This window comes from Phoenix dactylifera, chromosome 2 (assembly GCF_051530095.1).
Source record: "Phoenix dactylifera cultivar Ajwa chromosome 2, Ajwa_hap1_PhDact_Kaust_v1.1, whole genome shotgun sequence".
In the NCBI taxonomy this organism is placed as follows: domain Eukaryota; kingdom Viridiplantae; phylum Streptophyta; class Magnoliopsida; order Arecales; family Arecaceae; genus Phoenix; species Phoenix dactylifera.
In genome coordinates this window covers 30,260,013-30,281,741 of record NC_143191.1, presented here as the reverse complement: position 1 = coordinate 30,281,741, position 21,729 = coordinate 30,260,013, and the positions used below count along the sequence as shown (strand labels likewise).

The 21,729-nt window shown below is 37.7% G+C and overlaps 2 protein-coding genes across 17 annotated transcripts; both read left to right on the top strand.

Annotated features, from left to right (window-relative positions):
* The first annotated feature begins 372 nt into the window (after nucleotides 1-372).
* LOC103717049 (triacylglycerol lipase 2-like) lies at nucleotides 373-12,861 on the top strand. 14 transcript variants are annotated; one of them, XM_089928859.1, is made up of 14 exons: nucleotides 373-808; nucleotides 1,346-1,418; nucleotides 6,524-6,645; nucleotides 6,778-6,918; nucleotides 7,093-7,331; nucleotides 10,082-10,331; nucleotides 10,495-10,608; nucleotides 10,707-10,847; nucleotides 10,953-11,066; nucleotides 11,240-11,383; nucleotides 11,473-11,513; nucleotides 11,938-12,017; nucleotides 12,125-12,220; nucleotides 12,341-12,861. In XM_089928859.1, the coding sequence occupies exons 4-14, from the start codon at nucleotides 6,898-6,900 to the stop codon at nucleotides 12,658-12,660; spliced, it is 1,560 nt and encodes a 519-aa protein (XP_089784985.1). In that variant the 5' UTR covers nucleotides 373-808; nucleotides 1,346-1,418; nucleotides 6,524-6,645; nucleotides 6,778-6,897; the 3' UTR covers nucleotides 12,661-12,861. The 14 variants fall into 14 exon arrangements, 12 of the variants coding, with proteins under 12 accessions (XP_089784985.1, XP_088571961.2, XP_089784987.1 ...); XR_016399211.1 differs by lacking the exons at nucleotides 373-808; nucleotides 1,346-1,418 and having other exon boundaries at nucleotides 11,240-11,295; nucleotides 11,938-12,001; nucleotides 12,341-12,482; XR_016399212.1 differs by lacking the exons at nucleotides 373-808; nucleotides 1,346-1,418 and having other exon boundaries at nucleotides 11,240-11,295; nucleotides 11,938-12,001; nucleotides 12,297-12,438.
* Nucleotides 12,862-14,323: 1,462 nt separating this feature from the next.
* On the top strand, nucleotides 14,324-19,540 carry LOC103717051 (ubiquinol oxidase 4, chloroplastic/chromoplastic-like). 3 transcript variants are annotated; one of them, XR_016399214.1, is made up of 5 exons: nucleotides 14,324-15,060; nucleotides 15,296-16,994; nucleotides 17,243-17,336; nucleotides 17,499-17,614; nucleotides 18,056-18,393. XR_016399214.1 is itself a non-coding variant. In XM_089928868.1 (5 exons), exons 2-5 carry the CDS (start codon nucleotides 15,352-15,354, stop codon nucleotides 18,536-18,538), a joined length of 468 nt encoding a protein of 155 aa, XP_089784994.1. In that variant the 5' UTR covers nucleotides 14,332-15,060; nucleotides 15,296-15,351; the 3' UTR covers nucleotides 18,539-19,540. The 3 variants fall into 3 exon arrangements, 1 of the variants encoding a protein (XP_089784994.1); XM_089928868.1 differs by lacking the exon at nucleotides 18,056-18,393 and adding an exon at nucleotides 18,401-19,540 and having other exon boundaries at nucleotides 14,332-15,060; nucleotides 15,296-15,471; XR_005513347.3 differs by lacking the exon at nucleotides 18,056-18,393 and having other exon boundaries at nucleotides 17,499-17,901.
* Nucleotides 19,541-21,729: the final 2,189 nt, after the last annotated feature.

The window sequence follows — 21,729 nt, the reverse complement described above, 5'->3', positions numbered from 1 at the left end:
GTTTTGCTAAATATGTCTAAAATTCCCTCTTTATTTCCGTTCCTTTTTTTTTCTTCTGTGTTTCTTGTAGTATAACAATAGCATAGGAAGAAATAAAACTATAATATTAATAACAAGCTTACTTGTCAAACTCTTCATCCCATGTCATCAAAAATGACCAAGGCAAACCCTTAATCCTCGAATTGCAACTAATATTTGATCTTAACTCGAAAAGTTAATTGTTATCTAAAATTCACAATAGCAAACTTTTATATGCACATCACATGCTAAAGAGTTGAAATCCACATGTCCTGATAGCTACTCATCTTCATGGAATACTTCCCTACTATTATAAATTTATAATATAACCCCGGAATATCTCTGGGTTTGTGGAGTCATAAAACTCCACCAACAAAGGCTAATAGTGGGCCGGATCATGGGCCAGTTTCCACGGCCCATGAACTAACTCCGATTCATAAGATGGTATCGGCGGGATAAATTTAGAGGATCTCGGAGAGCGAGGGAGGGAAGGAAGACGGGTAGCGCCTCCTCCTCCCTCTGATCTCGTCTCTCTCTCTCTCTGCCTTCCTTCTCAATGTCGCTTCTTTTGGCCTCCCAATATCCGGCCAATCGGTTGTCGACTTCGGTCGATAACGAGATGTTGTCACAGCGGCTCAGGAGTTCCGGCCACGCGGTCCTTCGTACCGTGAGCCCGGGGACCTGGGCGGTGGAGGGGAGCTCTATTTTTGGGAGCATAGCGCTCCCCCACCTCAGGAGGAAAGCGTCGAACAGTTGGTCGGCAGTCCAGGAGTCCTACGTCTCCACCAAGGTTCCTCCTAACTTCACCCCACCGCCTTTTTCTTTCTCCACCTTCTAGGGCTTAATTTATTATAGTTTTGTTCATTTGTCACGATGCGTGTTCTTGTGTGCCATCTTCGACTGCAATTATTTATATATCATGTATTTATATTTTCATGCTGGATTTGGTCGGCGTATGCGGTGGTTGTTAGTCTTTTCACGATACTTTCTTATTTTTCGTGATGATCGTGGGGTCCTTGTAGCTTTGGATCGTTTGGTAGGCGGCTGCCGTCTGCTTCAGGGACCTGTGCACTGAATGATTTGCTGAAAATGCATTTTATTCCCATAATTCCTTAAATCGTCGGGCTTTTTCTAATGTTCAATTAGATAAAGTTTGATCGTTCTTCTTGTTCCGGCGATTAAATTTCACGCGGATTGGTGTCTATTGCAGTTTCACTGATTGATCTCTATTGTCAGAAATGGAATTTGTTTCAGATCGACCTTGTAGTAATTTTCTGTCCATATCTGATTTGAAAACTTCTATCGTTTTCCCTGTTGAATGTTGTAGCAAGTCTTTGAGAGTCATCGGGTGGTTTGCACATTTGGGACATCTATAGCATCTATTCTGACTGCATGGGCAGGTTAGTTATCTTGGCATTGTTCTCGTACATTGCTTGCTTTTGTTGTTTTCTCTTGAGAATTTATACTTATATTTAATTAAATTGTAGGCATTTCATTGAGGCAACATTACGTGAAATATAAAGAAGTTTCTTCTTCAGCAATATTTGCTTTATAGTATAATTGTGGCTGAAGCAAGTTACTGTAATCGAATACTCTTTTTTATAGTTTTACTGGTTGAAATCAAACTCCTTTTTGGTGCTATGTCATCCACGAAACAACATAATTGAACATTTGAACATGCAATTAACCTTTTTCTTTTTTGTGTATCTGTTTTCAGAAGTTGTCCGTGTTTCACTGAGTTGGTTGATTGCTTAATTATTCTTATTGTACTCAAGGTCATGGTTTTTGGATATGGAGGCCCAAGATTGTCTGCTTTCACCCCAAAAAAGTTTGTAGATGCATTAGGATTGCACCTATTGCAAAACTGCTTATATTACATTTCATGGGTTCAAAATTTTTCCAAATGTGATTTTTGCCAACTTAAACACTTGAGTGGCTTTTTTTTTTGGGGGGACACCCATGTGTTCAATTAGGCCCAACCATGATGTGCATGAGCTTGACTTACCATGTTGTGGCTTAAATATGCCTTATGCTCTAGTGTCTAATGGGTGCAACAAGGTTTCAACCAAGGCCCGTCAAACCAGTACCTAAATCCGTATCAGTCAGTGAACGGATCGGTTCGGTATCAGCTCGATACTATACCAACACACGGCACGCTTAGGTGTACCGGTTCTGAACCGACACGCCTATTTTTTTTTTTGACTTTTCAAGTTTAATTAATTGGTAATCAATTTTTTTTCAACTTTTCTTAATGATTTGAAGTCTAATTTGATATTTTTTATATTTTTTTGATATTTGTATGATAACCTAAATGATGCATCTTATTGTTTTAAAATGATACACAATCTAAAATGCTTAGTGAGATGTTGCATGCTACAAGAAGCAATATGAAATAATCTTAAATCAAGTAGTGAGATAAAAAATATAAAATAATGCAATCAATTACATATATTTAAAGTACAACACGTATACTGATATCTAAAATCTCAAACAGCGTTATAGTCTTGTATGTTCATCTCATAAGAAACGCACTCTAGGTTATAAGCACTTTTAGATCTTTCGCTGAAGCTCTAGCTCTGAAAGTATCCTCTGGATGATAAAATGGTTGTAAACATGCCTATCCGAATAAGCCGATAGCAAAATCCGACCTGTAAGATATTTCGGGCTGCGTAGGGTAGTAGCTACCGAAAGATGTCTCAGATGCACCATATCCATATGTGTATTCATATGGTTCATAGACTGCCTGTGGCTGCAGATAATAGAATCTAGTATATGACTCGAAACCTGATATGTCTATGGATCCTACTCCACATGTGAGATTATTTGCAGCTACATAATGTCCTCCTGAATGACCTCGAGGAGCCCGTCTCCTATATGCAATTGTATCCTTGCGGGCTCTAACAGATCGTGTACTATGATCTTTATCCTGTGTAGCATACGTAAACTAGGACTCACCAGTGAATCGAAGACCACCCTGCGGCCGTGTCTCATAAATGGTGGTTTTATGTCTTCCACTTCTCCATGGCCAGCAGATTCATGACCATCAGAATTGCTGCTCATAGTCTCTGAATCTGAGTGAACTGGTTCCTCTTCCACACTCACAATTGGGGCTGTAGGTATCTTTTGTTTTTCTTTTTTGGTGTGCCGGGCAGCTGTTTGTTTACCCTTCGTGCCACTTTATACCTACTTATCCTTCGTGCCCCTCTTTCTTGGCTCTGTTGGGAGGATGTATTTCGCCTTTCTGATCGAGTCGACTAAGTAGTGTAGTAGCCTCGTCTAAGCATCTCTCGTTCATATCTCTGAGAGGATGTCTCGGACAAGAAGTCGTATGGTGACCCCTATGACTGATCATTCATGCACAAATAATGAGAAACAATAATTCCATATGCACAAAAAAATGAGAAACAATAATTAATATTTGGCAACACAAGCACTTTCAAACATAATAATGATATGTTACTTTTGTTATTAACCTCCAATATACCTCTACTTAAGGTTTAAGATGTTGCAGTTCATGTCCATATCTTTTGGGCTCAACATGTTATGGTGCTATACCATATCTTGCTTTCTTAGCACACGATGACCTACGAAAGTGTGCAACTATGTTGATGTATCCTTTAACATATATGTTATTTCTTTAATATTTTAGTTCAAGGTTTTAAAACCAATACAGAATACCGTACTATTTTCCAATCAGAAATGCATTGTATTGGTATAGTATCGATATTGATGGTGTACTGAAAAAAAAAATATTTTAACAAATGAAAAACCATCACTATTGACCATATAATACCATTGGTACATACCCGTACGACTGATACATACTAGCATGGATTGTTTCAGTGTCCCGACACTTGTATCGCTCCGATTTTATGTTGGAATGGTGTGATACCAATGATAACATCTTTGCTGGCAGTTTTGATTATGCTTTGTGGTTTTTTTTATTTATACAAGGTTTGCCTTGTGGTTATGATAGAGCTCTTGGGCACGCATGATACAATAGTCAAATTACTTCAAATATCTAGCAAGAACGTTGATAAAGCAAATCATGCAAAGCTTGCAAGTCAAATTTTATGATGAAACCACAAGTTCAGAAAGTTAGAAGTTTAAAAATTCAAATAATATCAATTAGGTAATATGACTCAACTTTTATGTGATAAAGATGCTGCCAACTGACTGCATCACTCTCCTAGTGAAACAAGAAGCTCCTTGATAGTGGAAAGTTGCACTTCCACCTCAAGGATGCTTTGCAAAACCTTTCAATAATTGGTTTTCACCATGACTTCATGTGTTTTGTAGTGCATCATGGTGATCGACATCAGTCCTAATCACCGCACTCAGTAATTTGTGTATTTCTAAAATGCATCTTAATGATCGATATTAGTCCTGATCACCACGTTCACTACGGAAGAAATGCCGAAATCCCCTTTTCCTCCAATCCTATTTTCATTTGCATCGTTGACTGGAGTTCAATTGAAGATAGCCATAGTGGAACATTTTCAAATGATTCAAGTGCTACTTACATGGGGTGTGCTGGCTGGTTGCTGGAATGGCCATGCTGTGCCAAAAAACCTTGTGCTGTGCAATGGGTTGCCTCTGAGCAATATCGACCAAGGCTGCATAGTGTTATTGTCTGGCTACTTGGATGACGGAGGAGATTGACACATATTGTGAAAAAAAGATATCTCGGACCAGCAAGAACAGTGTTAGCCCTCATGGTCGGCATGGGTTGGCATTTTTTCATTTATGCGTGTGTATAATTATTTTTCCTCATTTTTTAACATTTTAATAACATTTTAATATTTCAAATTTAATTTCATTTAGTTCATTTGAATCTACTCCATAAAATGTATTGCCAAAATGTATGTTAAAACTGAACTTGTATACCAGGCTTTCGTGTGGTAGGTCCTAGCCTATGCTCATCACATGATAGTTAAGAGGGATGAATAATGTTAAGCGCTCCTAGTAGTAGGCTTATACCAAAGTTTAACTGTCAGACAAGCATTATTTTGTGCCTTATATTAATTATATTAATATTTGATTATAAGCAGACAATCATCAATTAACTCTTGTAGACACTTGTATAAGCTAAAATTCTTTCTTAAACATGACTTAGAGGTCACATAGTCTTCTGCTTTTGGGGGAATACATTCAGCCTCTACTTCAATTGGAGGCTAGGTATGATTGACCTAGTCAAAAGACCTTGCTTTTGCACCTAGGATTGCTGTATAAATGCTAGCCACAATCATCTGTAGTTTTGGGTTTAGGTTGTTTAGCTTTCATTAGGTTCCCAAAGTTTGATAAATCTTACTTTGGTCATTGAAGCTAATCACGTGTGGATGGCTTTTGTTAAGCTTTTTGTGAAGAATATGTAGAACACGAGAAACATCTTATTTTAAGACATTGATACTCGGTTTTACCACAACGCAAGGGAGTCTTGTTTATTGTAGTTTAGGCTTTACAGGAGGCTAAACCTATGCTTCCCTCTAAGTCAAGTTATCTGACTTCCCAAACTCATATTGTACACACCATCTGATAGTGCCCCCCCTCTTCTTTCTTCTGCTCCTTTAGTTCTCTATGAAGAAGTTTATACCCATCTTTCTACTTTAGATTATATTTTGCATTTTGTTGTGAGGCTTGTAGGTTGAATTTGCCTATTGACAACCTTTAATATTCTAAACCTTGGATTTTTGTTTCTAATTGTGAGGTTAATGAACAGGTTATTCTTGACATCAGCATCGTCGATCACAAATTGAGAAAAGGCTTGAATCAATTGAAGAAGCTGTAACTGCTTATTCAATAGTTGCTTGAGTATTAGTCATCAGTTTTGTTTGTTATTCTTATAAAAATTAATTGAATTCTATGATAATTTATTGTTTTCCTACAAGCCGTTCCCACCCAGTATATCATATTAGCAGACAATGCATTTGGGCAAACCTGTCTGGCCCTTATTTTTTTTAGTTATTGTTATAAGCTCCATCTAGAATTAATATTTCATGATCTAAATTATATCTTTTATGGTTTTAGATGCAGTTGAAAAATAACTCTAACCATCAAGAGATTGAAAAAATTGTTAGTTCTGGAAATGTCAGCACTGTAGCTTGTATTGCTACAGCTTGGACTTCTCTGGTTATCTTGTTTGTTCCTAGTCCTATCTATTTCTTTTTAAGCTATTATTACTGCTGAGATATGGATTTATCTATTTTATGATATGGTGTCTGGAATAGGCAAGGTATGCAATATAAAATGATTATCGTTCTTATTAATTAAATAGTTAACTATCATAATGTTTATTCTTCTTCAATATGAACAATTTTATGTTGGGAATTATAAGAAAATCTTTTGGGGGAAGCTCCTATTTTCTTTAAACTCATAATGGTTGTGAAGAGCAAATCAGTGTCTGCGTGGTCTGGCCCAAGTAGATGAGAGGTGGCATGCTAATTTATTTATTTATTTATTTAGGCATAGAATGGTTTTCTTATGTCTTGTTACCATTCCAATGCAGCTACGGTCTGGGTTGGAGGGTGGAGCATGGTATACCAATAGAAAATTCCGAAGGGAGCAGCTCAAATTGATGGGTCAAATGAAGCCACAGAGATGGCAATTTCTGAGAAGACCATTTGTAAGGTTCAGGAATTCTCAACCTGTCCATAGAATTCAAGAGTCCCCTCCAGTGGCTGATGCTGGCTCACTTACTGCTCAGCAGTTACACAAATCTTAGTGACCTGTAACAGCAGCTGTAATTTTGGTGTACTGTAGATATTTCTTAAAGAGAAGACTGATGATTGCTTAGACATGGTTAACCATATAGTTGGCTCCAAATTTGAGAGGCTTTAATTTTGGATCATATGGCATGCACAGTGCTGCCACCTTGGAGGAATGCTGAGTTCGTGGTTGCTGGTATTGAGATTTAGGTCTTTCTTTGCTTGTTTCTACTTCCAGCTCTGTTTCGTTGGCCTTGAGCACCTACTGAGAAGTGTTCTTTTAGGGCTCAAGGTCAAGAAATTTATCTACCCCTTATCAGAAAGCTTTTCAATATAATCTGTTCTAACAGCATTGTCATCTCTGATTTAGGATTATGGGAGATGTTTGCTTCAGGTTGCTTATGGTCAAGAAAAAAAGGGAATGAGGAAAAAGGTGAAGGAAAAGCACTTGCCAAGAACAGAGGACTCTGCTAAGGGGCAATTATTCACCAGGGTAACACTTGTTTGTGCGTCACGTTATGGTTTGTGTAGTGGCCCAAAAATAATAGAGTACAATTCTAAGATTTTTACTGCTTGTTTGATGCCCTTTGAGCTGCATGGGGTAGCCTTGTATCCTTCTATCAAGTGCTCTAGCATCAATTTTTGCTTTTTTTTTTTCATTTTTCACCTGTTTACATAAACTTGCTAGGCTTTGAATTCACCCAGAAGATTTAATTTCTTTTATACAGTAACTTGGCTTGAGAAGTTCCCACTGCTGATTTGTAATCCTCCTTTGAATGCAAGCTTGCTAGCTATTGATGTGGCCTTTCATTCTTAATGTGGATTGCCTTAGTGGTAATGTGGTTCTGCGAGCAGAAACTGTCAAATTGTGTTGCCATCTTACTATTCTTAATATAATTGGCCATGACTTTAAATTGTTAAAGACTCTTGAATTATTCACGAATTTTTTTTTTCATATACATTCTTTGAACTATATGAGAACAAGTGCACAACTCTTGGGCTATTCAAACATGAAAGGTTTTATGGTCTATTAATCATGAGTAATGCGAAATAATCTCATGAAGTGCAAAGTGATGATGCCATATATTGTTTGTGGTGGAAAGCTGCTGCTTGGCGTCACCTTTCAATAAATGCTTTGGCATGAAGGAAAATATATTACGCATTTTTCGTATTCTATTTGCTTGTCTCATGATCTATCCCAATTCTTTCTAGATTTTGATGTGGTCTTTATAATTTATGAGTTTCCCCTAGCTGAATTATTCCAAATTCCCGAGCTCAAGACTATAATTCTTGTAGAAGGAAAATTTCTTGATATCTTTATTAGCACTGACATGAAGGATAATTTCTCTAATCTCAAGAGTACCTTAGGAGAGGTTTAATGTGGTTTGACGAAGAAAGCATTGCTCACAAATGAGAGAAAATATCGGCATTAACCTTTTGAGTGGGAAGCACCTCAGACTTGCAACTTGAAGGAGTTTCTTTTCCTCTCTCTCTCTCTCTCTCTCTCTCTCTCTCTCTCTCTCTCTCTCTCTCTCTCTCTGTGTCTCTGTGTTTGTGTGTGTGTGTGTGTTTGTGTGATTTTTTGAGGAGGAAATCTCTTAAATATGCCTACACAAAATTGACCATAGCAACCATAAGAATGCAATACTTTACCTCGTCTCCAATTGGGAACCAATTTCAGTTGTAAGGGTAATCCAGTTTTCCCCTCGTAGGCAAAATAGTTGAAAATTTGAACTAATCAATCAAAACATGCGTTTTTAATTATTGCACCTTAAAAAAAAAAAACGTACAGTTCTCAGATTATTTTGAATGCAGTGTCAGGTTGTTTTGATTTTTTTTTTAAATTATTGCACTTTTATTTTCCTTTAGTGATGTTGTGTTTCTTTCTTAAGAATATCTAGAAACAGGGCAGCATGCTATTTTACGTAGGGGGCGTTTGGTATGGGGTGATCGTCTTAGGATCAAGGGTGATGTGGGTGGAGGTGATGAGATCACCGCGTTTGGTTGCACCATGGTGATCCTACGTGGCAGTGATATGAAATCACCTCCACTCCTCAAATCACCTTCCAACTCGGTGATGAGATACCCGTCCTTAAGGTCGGAAATCCAAGATCACCCAGGGCAGCGATCGTGGGTTGAAAGTTAAAGACAAAAATACCCCTTAAATTAGCAGAAAAATTGATATATCAATATACCATCAATATATTATATCAATGTTATATATATATTATTATATTGATATTATATATTATATTAATGATATATATTATATTATAATATATTACTAATCATATTATTATCCTATTATTATTGAAGGATAATTTTAAATTCTAGTAGAAATATATTATTATATTTTATATTTATATAATGAAAATATTTAATATATTACTATATTACTCCTATTTACCTTATTTTTCTAATCAAAATAATTATTAGTATTAAAAAAATCTATTATAAGTATAAATAAAAATATTAATTCTATAATGAAAAATAACATATTTTTATAAGATTAATAATTTATAGGAGTAATAAATATATTTTTATAGAATATATTAATAATTAATATATTGATAAATATATTAATTTTTTATTATAATATATTTTATATAATTAATAAATATATGATAAGGGCTACTAAAAGTAGAATATGTGACAAAATTATGGAGTTATTATAGAAATTAGTATATTGACTTACATTTTTAATTCATGAGAATTAAAAATACATAAAAAATCCATTTAAGATATATCACGGGTATTGTGGTATTATGTAGTCATAGATCTTGGATCTCTGTACCATACTAAACAAGTTACTCATGGATATTCGGAGATTTTTAATCACTGGACCATAGCCTACCAAACACATTGATCTTAGATCACCGGGGATCAAATCACCCCAGCATTCGGATCACCGTGGTGATCCTGTTGGGGTTACCAAACGCCCCCTTAGCCATTTGTCCTTGGGGTTTGATGTCCTCCTCGAGGATGACCACGGCAAATGGTTGTAGTCTACGGATTTTTAGGTTTCACATTTGTCTTCCAATATGTTTCTTCCAAAAGACTCTTTTCATTTGTAACAAACTTTCAAATCACCTCATTAGTGTGAACTAATTTCAGAAGAAAAGGACACCATGGTTGCCAATCATTCAGATCCAGTCAGTCTTATATTTTAATTTGTCAGTTTCTTACGGAACCCTTAGATGATTATTCTGTGCCTTTGTTCTCTAATGTGCATCTAGACTAATAGAAAAGGACCAAATGGTTCCTAGATTTTGATGCATCCATCTCTCACAATTAAGATGTTTTCATTAAGTGGGGAGCCAGAAGAATGGCTCTTTCTGCAATCCTTTACAATGGGAAAGAGTTCTACCAAAAGTTGTGCAGATAGAGGAAACCCACATCATGGCTAACAACCTGCGTTCCTTGCTTCCATGGGTTCTTTGCTCTGTGTTCATGATTGATGCTGCTATAGGGGTGAGGAAGGACTCAAGTTCCAGTCATGGCACTCGTGATTCAGCTTCACTGGGCCTCGTTCAAGCTCCAACCTCGAGTGACAAGGGTACATGCAAATCCCGCGTGGAGATTTATGGCTACGAGTGCGAAGAACACCATGTACTGTCTCGAACCTCATTTCCTTACTAATTATTTGGTTGCTTAATTACAGGGTTATACACCAAATCTAGTCCGAGTCATATACTGGATCGGCTTTTTGTAGAAGCATTTTTTCATGCTCATGCTGAATGAATGACGAAATTTAGGACTCAATATGCTGCAGGTGACAACAAAAGATGGTTACATTCTCAGCATACAGAGGATTCCAAATGGTCGTTCTGCTACAACCCAAAGAGCAAGGAAGACACCAGTCTTGCTACAACATGGGGTCTTCATGGTACGTCTGAATTCCGCTGAAGGAAATAAGATCCGAGGGAATAATGGAACAGGCAATGCTTCCTTCTAATGAGAAGTTAACTCTGTCATGGTTGGCAGGATGGGATCACATGGCTGATGAGTTCGCCGCACGAATCGCTGGGCTACATCTTGGCGGACAAAGGATATGATGTGTGGATCTCCAATAGTCGTGGAACAAAATACAGCCTCCAGCATACCAGACTTTCTCCCAGGGACCCGGTTACTCTTGTTCTCTGGCATAATTGAATGCTTCTTGCTTTCTGACTGATATATGAGCTATCTTAATTTCCTTTCTTTTCATTTGAACTGTGATACTGATTGCAGGCATACTGGGAATGGTCATGGGATGAGCTTGTGGCATTTGATCTTCCTGCCACCTTTGAATATGTGTATCGCCATACAGGCCATCAGAAACTTCACTATGTTGGGCATTCTCAAGTGAGTCTTTGTGGTTTCAGTCAAATCAGAAGATTAGGGTTTGTTAAACATTTTTTTTTGTGTGCATGTGTGTGTGTTGTTGTTGTTGTTGTTATTATTGTTGTTGTTGGTGGTGTTGTTGTTTGGTGCTTGGAGGAAAAAGGAAGACTAAAACATTGAGATTGCTTTGTTAGGGAACCTTGATGGCCCTCGCATCCTTCTCTGAGCATCACTTACTGCACATGGTAAGGTCAGCTGCCTTGCTCTGCCCAATAGCCTATATGAACGAGGTGAAATCCCCCATTGCCCGAAACGCAGCCTATGCCTTCGTCGCAGAAGTAAAACAGAGTTGAATGGTATTTTATGTTCTCTTCAAGCCTCTATATCAATGTTGTTCATAAACCATGGGTCTTGGCTTGTTTTGCAGACCTATTACTGGCTGGGTACTTACGAGTTCGATCCGCTTGGGTGAGTGACCAAACAACCAATTCAATTTCAATCAGAATAAAGATGATCTTGATTTTGAGAAGAACTTCACATAAAACAGGCATTTACACCATGTACAGCTTTTTTTTTTTTTAAAGATTAATTAAAGTCATGTAGCTATCGTCATGAAGTAGCTTGACCTTTTAGACATTCAAAGAACCATGGCTTCGTCATCTGGGAACAGACTTGATTTCTGCAAGCATCAACTCCTTCATGATGTTCGAAAACTAAGACCATAAATTGAAACATCAGTGTGAATTGAAAATGAATTATACTGTAATGGCAACTTTTCTGTGATTCCAATTAAAATCATAGAGCATTTCTTTGTTGATTAAAACCAACTCACAACACCCCATACTCATTATTTTTCAACTTACTGAAGCGTGAGTTTTATATTGCATGACAGAGATGCTGCACATAGGCTTATTTCGGAAATCTGCAGCCGACCTGATGTCAATTGCAATGATATGGTAACATCCTTCACAGGTTTCTTTTCTTAACCTTGAATTCTCTTATTTTGATTCCTTGGAGAAAAGTGACCACCCTTGTTTAAACCCTCCGATTTTGCTTGTTCTGATTCCTCCTGACTCAAGGAAAAAACTGCTGCCTTAATACTTCTTATGTCCCGATTTTTCTTGAGCATGAACCACAGTCAACTGCAACAAAGAACCTGATCCACTTGGCTCAGAGTAAGTTATCCTAGAAGATCCTAGAGTAAGCTGCAATCAGTCCATATTTGATCTCTGTGTTTCTTAACAATCACAGGAGCTTTTTAAGCTGATGTATGGTTGTTTCTACTTGGGACATAGTGATTAGAAGAGGCACCATAACAAAATACGACTATGGTAATTACGATGAGAACATGAAGCACTATGGCCAAGTCGTTCCCCCAGCCTACAACATGTCCTCCATCCCCAGTGATCTCCCTTTGTTCCTCAGCTATGGGGGCCGAGACTATCTATCCGTTGTTGCAGACGTCAAGCACTTGCTGCAAGGGCTCAAATTGCATGACAAAACCAAGTTGACGGTTAAGTATCGTCCACACTATGCCCATGCAGACTTTGTGATGGCCGTCAATGCGTATCGACTTGTCTATCGTCCACTTATTGCCTTCTTCAAGCGTCATTGAGCTTGTGATCTCATTTAATTGTTTTATTTTGATTCCAATTGGTTATTTAGGATAGGTAAAACGCGATCATTTCATATGAACCATACATAGATTTCACCAAGATGATGATGTTGTTAGGCCTAAATATCATTGTTAGAATTGTTTAGCATATATTTCCTTCAAAAAAAAAAGAATAAAAGGAAAAAACAATTCACAGTGTTCTGATCTTTTGCTGAAACTGAGTTAGCTTGGCTCAGCTACTTGCTTCATGATCATAATATGCCTCACTCAACATCTATTCGATTATTTTGTGGTAATCGATCTGCATTGCATGTTACTACATACCCAATATTTCATGATTACAGGGAACGCATCAAGATTGACCCTCATATTGTTGGAAACAAATTATGCTCATAAAAGAAACCGGTTAAATATCATGGGGAATGAAAGAGAATTTTTGATTGTGCAATACTTGTGAAGATGTCAGTGTAATTCATCAATCTTGCTTGGATAATTTGGCAAACTGATGAAAATAAAGATGGGAGTCGAAGTATTAGAAATTAAGGTTTAATCATGTGTCAATTTAGGTATCACCAATAGCACCTCCACCATTATCATTTGCATAGAAAAATCACCATTACTACCCCAACATCTGACTCTTTAAGATGGAGCATTATTATGTCCTCTAGTTGGGCTTATGAAAATTTTTCCACAAAGTTAGCATGTCTTCTTCTAATTAGGTCGTGTCACAGATTTGTTTTTAATGTTGGACTAGTTGTGTAATGGTTGTTATGACGGGATGTGATAAAGCTGACGTGGGACTACTTGCCAATATCGATTTCACCCGAGAAAAATAATAATAAAAAAAATCCTACTAAAACTGAAATTAAGGATCCAAATGGGCTGCCCTGCAGATCAAATGCTATCTTGTTTTGGGCTGGGCCGTCCAGCTGGCTCTCTTGCAAATGTGGAGTTCTCACGGGCCAATCGGCTCATGGAGGCATTAAAAAAAAAAGGAAAAACAGTAATTGAATTATATAGTGGACAAAAAAATACTATTATTTATCATTTTGATTACATGGCCTGGATTCCATTATCTAGTTATCCAAGCATTTCCAAATAACCCATGCCAAAAGAAAGACAATTAATAGGCAAGAACTAAAATTAAGCCCATCCTATCCCATAATCAGGCTTTGCGAGTTGCCATACAAAAGTGAATTATGAAATAGTCAGACGTTAACGAATAAAAAAAGTCTCGGTGCCACCTCTCTTTCTCTCTCTCACTGGTCGTCAAGCATTTCATCATTGCAATCTCACGGCCCAAGCCCAGACCTTGTTTGCTTCCGCCGGACTTTCCTAGCGTTGTACGCAACGCTCACCGCCCAAGAAAAACAAAACATTAGCGGTAACGTGGCCGAGGACTAAAATATTTTTAATGGCTAGATGTGTAAAAAAAAAATATTTATAAAATAATTATGATAGAAGACAAAAATAATTTGAAAATTTTATTTTATTTTTAATTAAAATAAATATGATTTTTATTAATTATGTTAGAAGAATTATTATATTAGAAATATTTGTATAAAGATAGTATTTTATAAAAATAAAAAATAAATATAAATTTAAAAAAATATAATTTCTTTAGAAGGGCATCTGTTAAAAAAAATTATTTATTTATTTTGGCCTAACCCTCACCGTTTCGAGCTTGAACAAAAAATATTTCTGTCACCAAAGTGGTAACCTGATGGTAAGGAGGTGATAATTCCGTTCAAGTTGTCCGAGTTCGAAACGCGCGGGCATCAATTAAATTAGGGGATCGGATGCCCCATGCCTGGATGGCTTGTTGGCGGTTATGCATTCCTTCCATTTGTACCAAGGTAGCGCTGGGTGACATACCCACACGTAAGGCGATGAGCCCAATGGGGTGAGTCCATGGATCAAGAAAGGTACGCGAAACCTACGATCTGTATTGAACATTCCCTGATAGAAGGGGAGCCGAGTGGAGGCTCCTACGTGGATGGGTCGTTCCTTCCCTCCCCTCCTCTTTTCTACCAAAATAATAAAAATAATAATAAAAACAAGGAATATCCCTCCTTCCCAGTCCCGCGATACGAATATACGATCGCAAGAAGCCAAAGCAGCAGACAAGTCCTTCCTTCTCTCTCAGGCCCGAGACCGAGCAAGAGCAAAGAATTAGGAGGAGAGGAGGTTAGGAAGCGGCAAGAGAAGCCATGGCCGCGACGCTCGCCTTTTCCTTCTTCTCCTCCTCCTCCTCCTCCTCTTCTTCTTCTTCTTCTCCTTCTTCGGTTGCCAATCTCAATCCCAGAAATCCCGGAAGAAGACGCTCTCCTTTTCCCATCAATCCCCTCTCTCTCCACTCTTTCGCGCCGTTTCTACTTCTTCCCGTGGAACGGTTTCAAGGTATGGTTTCTTTATCTCTCCCTTGGAGTAGTGGCTACTTTCTTGGTCGAGAAATTGTGCAGTCTTTTGCTTCGAATTATGAATTATTGAAACGAAATTTTTGTTAGCATATGAATTCCAGTACTCAGTTTGTTTCCGTCATTTCTATTTTTGTGGAATTTTGATGCTTCGGTGAAGTGAGGCCTTGAGAGATTAGCTGCTAGTGATGGGACTCGTCTGTGTTCGTTCTTTGTAGGAAACTATATAAGATAAAGGACCACCACATTGCAAGAGGAGGAGGAAAAGGTGACCATGGAAGGCTCTTTTAATGTGGAGACTTTTCCCGATAACGAGGGGAAGGCAACCGATTGTGATCCGACGACTAGTGCGCCTGGTTCCGTGGAGAGCTCGGTCATTAAGTTTGAGCAGTCCGTAAATATTTTTCTCACTGCATGTTCACTTTTTTATTTGGATTTTATAAACTTTTTATCTGCTTTCTGGATAAATGATTCCTAGGAAATGTTTCTTAGCCTGTGGTCATGTTTTTTTTTTTTTTGATGTTTGTAGGCGCCAGACTATTTCTATCATCATCTTATGAGAATATATGTGTGTTAGAATCATAAAGTTTGTGTCCTTTGTAGTAGTATCTATATGACTTGATGCCAAAATGAGGTATTATGAGTCATGACCAATTGTCCACTCTCTTCGTGTTTCATGACTTCAGTGCACAGGAATGTTATTATAACCAGAACTTTTTGAAGGTTTTGAAGTCATTTAACATGAGATTGAATTGTCAGTTACAAATCTCTGCTGTTAGGTTAAATCATTGCAATTTGCAATGCTTTCGGTTTTATTATATCGTTGCTGGTGGCTTTCCTCAAATCGTCACTGGACTTGTTCAATTCCAACTGTACATTACGAAGTTGATCTGGAAACTCAAAGTTCTTGAATCTAATGATACTTCTGCAAAATCTAATTTGTATTTTATGTATGTTAAAGGCAAAAATCCTGAATCTAACATAATTGGAGAGTATTTGATGGTTTCAGAATAGGCATTCTCGAGTGTAGTTCCGATTTGTACCATATGCATGATCAGCTCAACGCCACATGAGAATGTCTATTATCTTTGTTGGTTCTCGAGTTCTGCCCAATTGTCTGGGCATCAAGGATTGAAGTATTATCACATGCAGGCCTTCCATTGGCACAGTAGGTACTGTTCCACTTGTTGTGCTGTTCCATGCCAATGCTTGGGGCACACTCAACATGCTGTATTAGCATACAGTTGGTATTGTGCCAGCACTTTATGCACAAGGGATTGGCACATTATGTATCATGCCATGCCAGTTGGCATTTAAATCCATGCTAGGCGTTGCTTCTATACTTCAATTCTGATTCATAAATATTTCTCGATTGATTCTATCATCCATTGGATGGCATAGCAATAGTAGCCACTTCATTTCATGTTAGAATTGCTTTGCTAATCACTTTACATGAAATCATGAAGCGAGCTATAATTGCAAACTGTTGGTGTACCAAAACTTCGAAATGGAAATAGGTAAATGTGACTGTAATAAGCAATGATGATTCATCAGTACAGAAAGCGTTGTAATAGAAATGGTTTACATTTAGATCATATTGAACTAGATGATGGCTTCAGTTCAGTGTCTTTATACTGAAGAAATTCTTATGTCGGCAAGCCTGCTTTGAGCATATAGAAGTTGCAGACTTCCCTGGTTATGTGTATTTTGAAGAGAAAAAAGGAGGGGAACTGCACACCCACCCCTCCTTTATTGGTACATGCGGCTGTCTAGATAGTTTTATTAACACATTCCTGTAATCCTGTTACAGCAGAAACATTATAAGTACTGTTCAGATAATTTATTTTTCTTTACAAGGTGGTATTCGTTTCTCGCTAGCATGAAAACAGAATCCATGGCATCAGATTCATTACCAAGGTATCTGCTTTCCTTTGTTGAAAAATACTTTTTATTGCTTCTATAATTTGTAAATTTTGAAATGATAAAGTGGCATTTGAAATACAGAGATTTTCTCTTTTGCCTTTTCAATTTCTGACAGTACTGGTGTTTATCCTTACCTGGTTGTCTCTAACAGAGATAGGCTTCCCATTATATTTTTGTATAATTAGACATATACGTTGGGTTTAAAATCTCAATTTATTTGATGTAAATGTTCTTTTTTATAGGAGTTGGTAATCAAGATACTTGATGCATTTTACCACGATTGCCATTATGCAAGATTTTTTGTGTTGGAAACCATAGCTAGGGTACCATATTTTGGTGAGTCTTACGATTTATTATGAAAAACTCTGGTGCTATTTTCAAATATTTATGCACTCTTCAGTAGATTTCAAGTTTTCATTAAGTAGTAGTGCAGCATGCCTTTATGATTAGGCACTGAATTTGCTTTCTCACTTTGTCTTGACTTAAATGATCGAGCAGCTTTTATATCTGTTCTGCACATGTATGAGAGCTTTGGTTGGTGGAGAAGAGCCGATTATTTGAAAGTGCATTTTGCTGAAAGCTGGAATGAGATGCATCATCTACTTATTATGGAGGTACTACTTTATCCGTAAACTACTGAATTTAGATCCGACAAACTGTGGACGGACCTTGGCCTGTTTTCGTGAAACTAATGCACTGTTTGCTATGAAGTGTTTATTCTTCATAAGAACAAGTCTTATACCACTTGATATTAGCCATATGGATGCTACTTCACCTTTGGGTTCTAGCAGATGCCAGTTCTTCAAATTAAAAACTGTCTTAATCATTTGTCATGATACGAGCCATATGGATGCTACTTTGCCTTTGGGTTCTAATTTATGCCAGTTCCTCAAATTGTAAATAGTCTTTAAGTGTTTGTTGATGATTTCTGCACATCTTTCTTTCATTGCTCCCTCCTTTTTCTCTATCCCTTCAACATTTACTGTGTAATTCCCACTTTTCTTGGATTTAGTATATTATAGTGATTGTAAAACTCACTATATTGAAATTTACAGTCTATTGCAAGGAGAAGCATTTAGAATATATTTCTTTTAGTAAAAAGTGGTATCAGTTTTAGAGAACATAGCTACAGTGTTGCTGAACCCATGGATTTTGGTTGCACCTGTCAGAAGGTTAGCTGGATGTTCAACACTAGGCCTTTGATTTGTTATTTGTTTTTTAGTAGGATCTTGGATCTATTACTAGAATATTTCGGATCTCCATTGGAAAGGCTATTCAGCCTGAAATATTTGTGTTCCAATGAATGGTGTCTGAGCTAAAGATTCTTGCCATTCTTCTTAGCAGATTAACTAAGTCTCAGGGTGTTAGAAAGTTGTTTTGACTATGATTTCCTCTTTCAGGTTTCAACTCGCCTGATAGCTTCTTATGTGCAAGGTGAACACTGGAAGCTCGCCATATATTGCTGCATAGGCTGTATCTTACAAGGGATTGTTGTTTCTTGTTCATATGATCTCATTTACCTTCCGATTCGCTTTTAGGGTTTATGAATGGAGTTTGAGCTTCATAAGGTCATTTTTTATGGTATTTTTACCTACTACTCAGATTAGGTTCTTTTTTGTGAAATCTTCTTTAGGTTGAGTTTATATGCCATACCCACAACTACTGTGTGCGCACATGCATGCTCTCAAAAGAAAGAAATAGAAATATTTAGATGTAAACAAGCTACATCCCTTATGAATCATGATGAGATACTTTTATATATTATGTATCGAGTATATATGCATACATTACTAGACTTTATGGATTAATGCACCTTAAATGACTAAGTTCTTTTACATGTCCTAGTATCCTACCTGTAATATGTGCCCTCAACACCCTGTATGCTACTAACCTTGCCCTTCCCCTTCCCTTAAAAGAAAAATATTACTACCTTTATTTCTCTCCCTTTGCTTTTGCTCCTCGGTGCCATTTGAATTTCTGAATCCTGACTGGTCTGACCTCTTGTACTCTTTTTTCTAGGTCAGAACTCCCTCACATTTTCCATCATTCGTCCATAAGCATGGCAAGTATAGAGTATCTTCTCTCTTCCCTCTATTCCTCTTTGTGGTCTCATGATCTCCCTTTTATGCATACAAGGACTTCCATCGACCTTCAGAAAGGAAAAGAAAAGGTGTTTTGGGGTTTTACTAAATGATGGTATTCCTAGCTTTGCTTGGACATGGATCAAGGTACAATGTTGTGCCAGTCCATACATATGCTATGCAGCATACAAATAGACCATGGGCACGATACAAGAATATATGCCCTTTATCACATTTTCCAGTTTGTATCATTCCATTGTGGCGTCTACCTATCTGGCATGCACCAGCATGGACCATATGTACCGACACAGATAGTTCTTGTTTGCCATGAACCCTAGCAAATGGTTAGGTACCTGACTAGCATGGCAAGTATGTACTGCCTCAGTTAGAGACTGGCATGGTACCTTGATTTATTTCCAACATTATATTGACAAATAAATGAACTTTTCATTGGCTAAAGGTGTCCAGATTTTATATTTATTCGAGCTTCGTAGGGAGTCAGGTTGATGATATTGAAGGTGTTTTCGATGGCATTAATCCATTCCAAATTTCAGAATGGTACAGTGTGGATCAAATAGTTCTTAGATGAAATAAACCCTACTACTAAGTTGTTTTTCATCTAGCTGGGTTCAGGTTAGGGGATCATAACTAACCTAAAAATTGAGAACTTTCTTGCATTGGATCTCAACTTCACATCAAGCTCTGTTGAATTGGTGCTAAAATTCTGGTCAAGACTAAAGGCAAGAAAGGGGCCATGAATCTTGTAAAACTAATTGGCAGGAAGGAACTGTAGTTGATTGGTCTTGTGGTTTGCTTCGTTTTGACCTGGGTGTCATGGATCTAAGACATAAAAATAACCTTTCCATACATAGAGGTAAAGCTTAGTACATCTGATCCTCTCCAAATCATATAGTGGTGGGAGTCTTGTGCACTAGGATCTTTTTAAATTGTTAAAAAAACTTATATGCTGATTGCAACACCTTAATGCATATTAGATGGCAAATTTCCTCGTGCCGTCCGCTACCCGAGGGCTTTTTTTTCGGTTCAGAAAGTCATTTGCCCCTGCCTAGTTGATCATACCCTTTTGATCCCTTGGTCCTATGATAATGATGGAGCTACAAAGTTCATCTACCAAGTCCTGTTGAGGATTCCATCAATCAAAAAGTTTAAACCAGGCATATATATTATTCCAGTCTTGTTAATAGCAAATTGTATTTTTTATATTTTCTCATTCAATATATGCATCCAGTATTAGAAAAAAATCCAATATATATTGTGATTGTACAGTTTTTCCTCCGACGAAGCCTTAAGGCCGACACTTGTTAGGCTATAAATCCAAGTTTCATCTTCTCAAAGACTGTTCTTATGCAAATTATCACAACTCCTAATAAATTTACTCGAGTTCTAATTACCAAATACTAGAACTTGATTGATTTCTTATCTGCTTGGAAATAGCTACCTTTTCCTTCTGGTTTATAGATAATTCGCCCAATTGGGTCAGTACCATCTCGCTCAATTTGAGACAGATTTGGCCCATGGCCGAGCAAACTTCTGTGTATGGGCACCTGCAGGCTCCACCCAGCCAACAGACTTCCTATTGGTGGCACGCAAGCACATCATATCTGGGCCAAGCTGTACCCCCGTACACTGTTCCTACCGAGCCATCTTCATGAAAAAGGGCACCACAAAAACAGAAAAGTACTTTCTTGGTGATTTTTTTTTGCTACAGGATTTGCTCACACTATGCGTGCATGAACGCACCCAACAAAATCAAAAAAAAAAAATACATGACGAAATAGAGCAAGAGCTATATCCTGATCCACCTAGATAACCTCATCTGCATGATGTACCACATAGGAGATGACAATTTGCTGCACTGTTCGCCTTACGATATGCATGAAAAGCTCAGAAGGTGCCACACTCTCTTGCGAGCCTACGAATATCTCGAACTCATACTATATATGTATAAGCGCACCCGACAAGATCAAAAAAAAAATACATGGCAAAATGGAGCAAGAGCCATGTTCTGATCCACCTAGATAACCTCATTTGCATGATGTACCACATAGGAGATGATAATTTGCTGCACTGTTCGCCTTGCGATAGGCACGAAAGGCTCAGAAGGTGTCACACTCTTCTGTGAGCCTACGAATATCTCGAACTCACACTATACGTGTATGAGAGCGCCCAACAAGATAAAAAAAAAAATACATGGTGTAATGGAGTAAGAGCCATATCCTGATCCACCTAGATAACCTTATATGCATAATGTGCTGCATAGGAGACGAGGATCTGCTGCACTATCGTCTTACGATAGACATGAAAAGCTCGGAAGGTGCCACACTCTCCTGCGAGCCTACGAATATCTCGAAGGAGATTTGATACTTTGTTTCAAGCACAAAATAGGCACTTGAGAGATGAATGCCAATTGCAAATAAAATCCTGCGATCGGGTTTGCCCAAATATGATGCAATCCGATTTGCTTCCATACTGGTTGCATTAGCATTTTTTATGGAATGCATGGTCCAACAGCAGCACTTCCTTGATACGTTTACCCACTTACATCTTTCTGCATCATATTGCGGAGATAGATTGACACGCGTAAGCGTAACCTAGCACCTCTTAAGCAACGAAGGCCCTTCCATGAC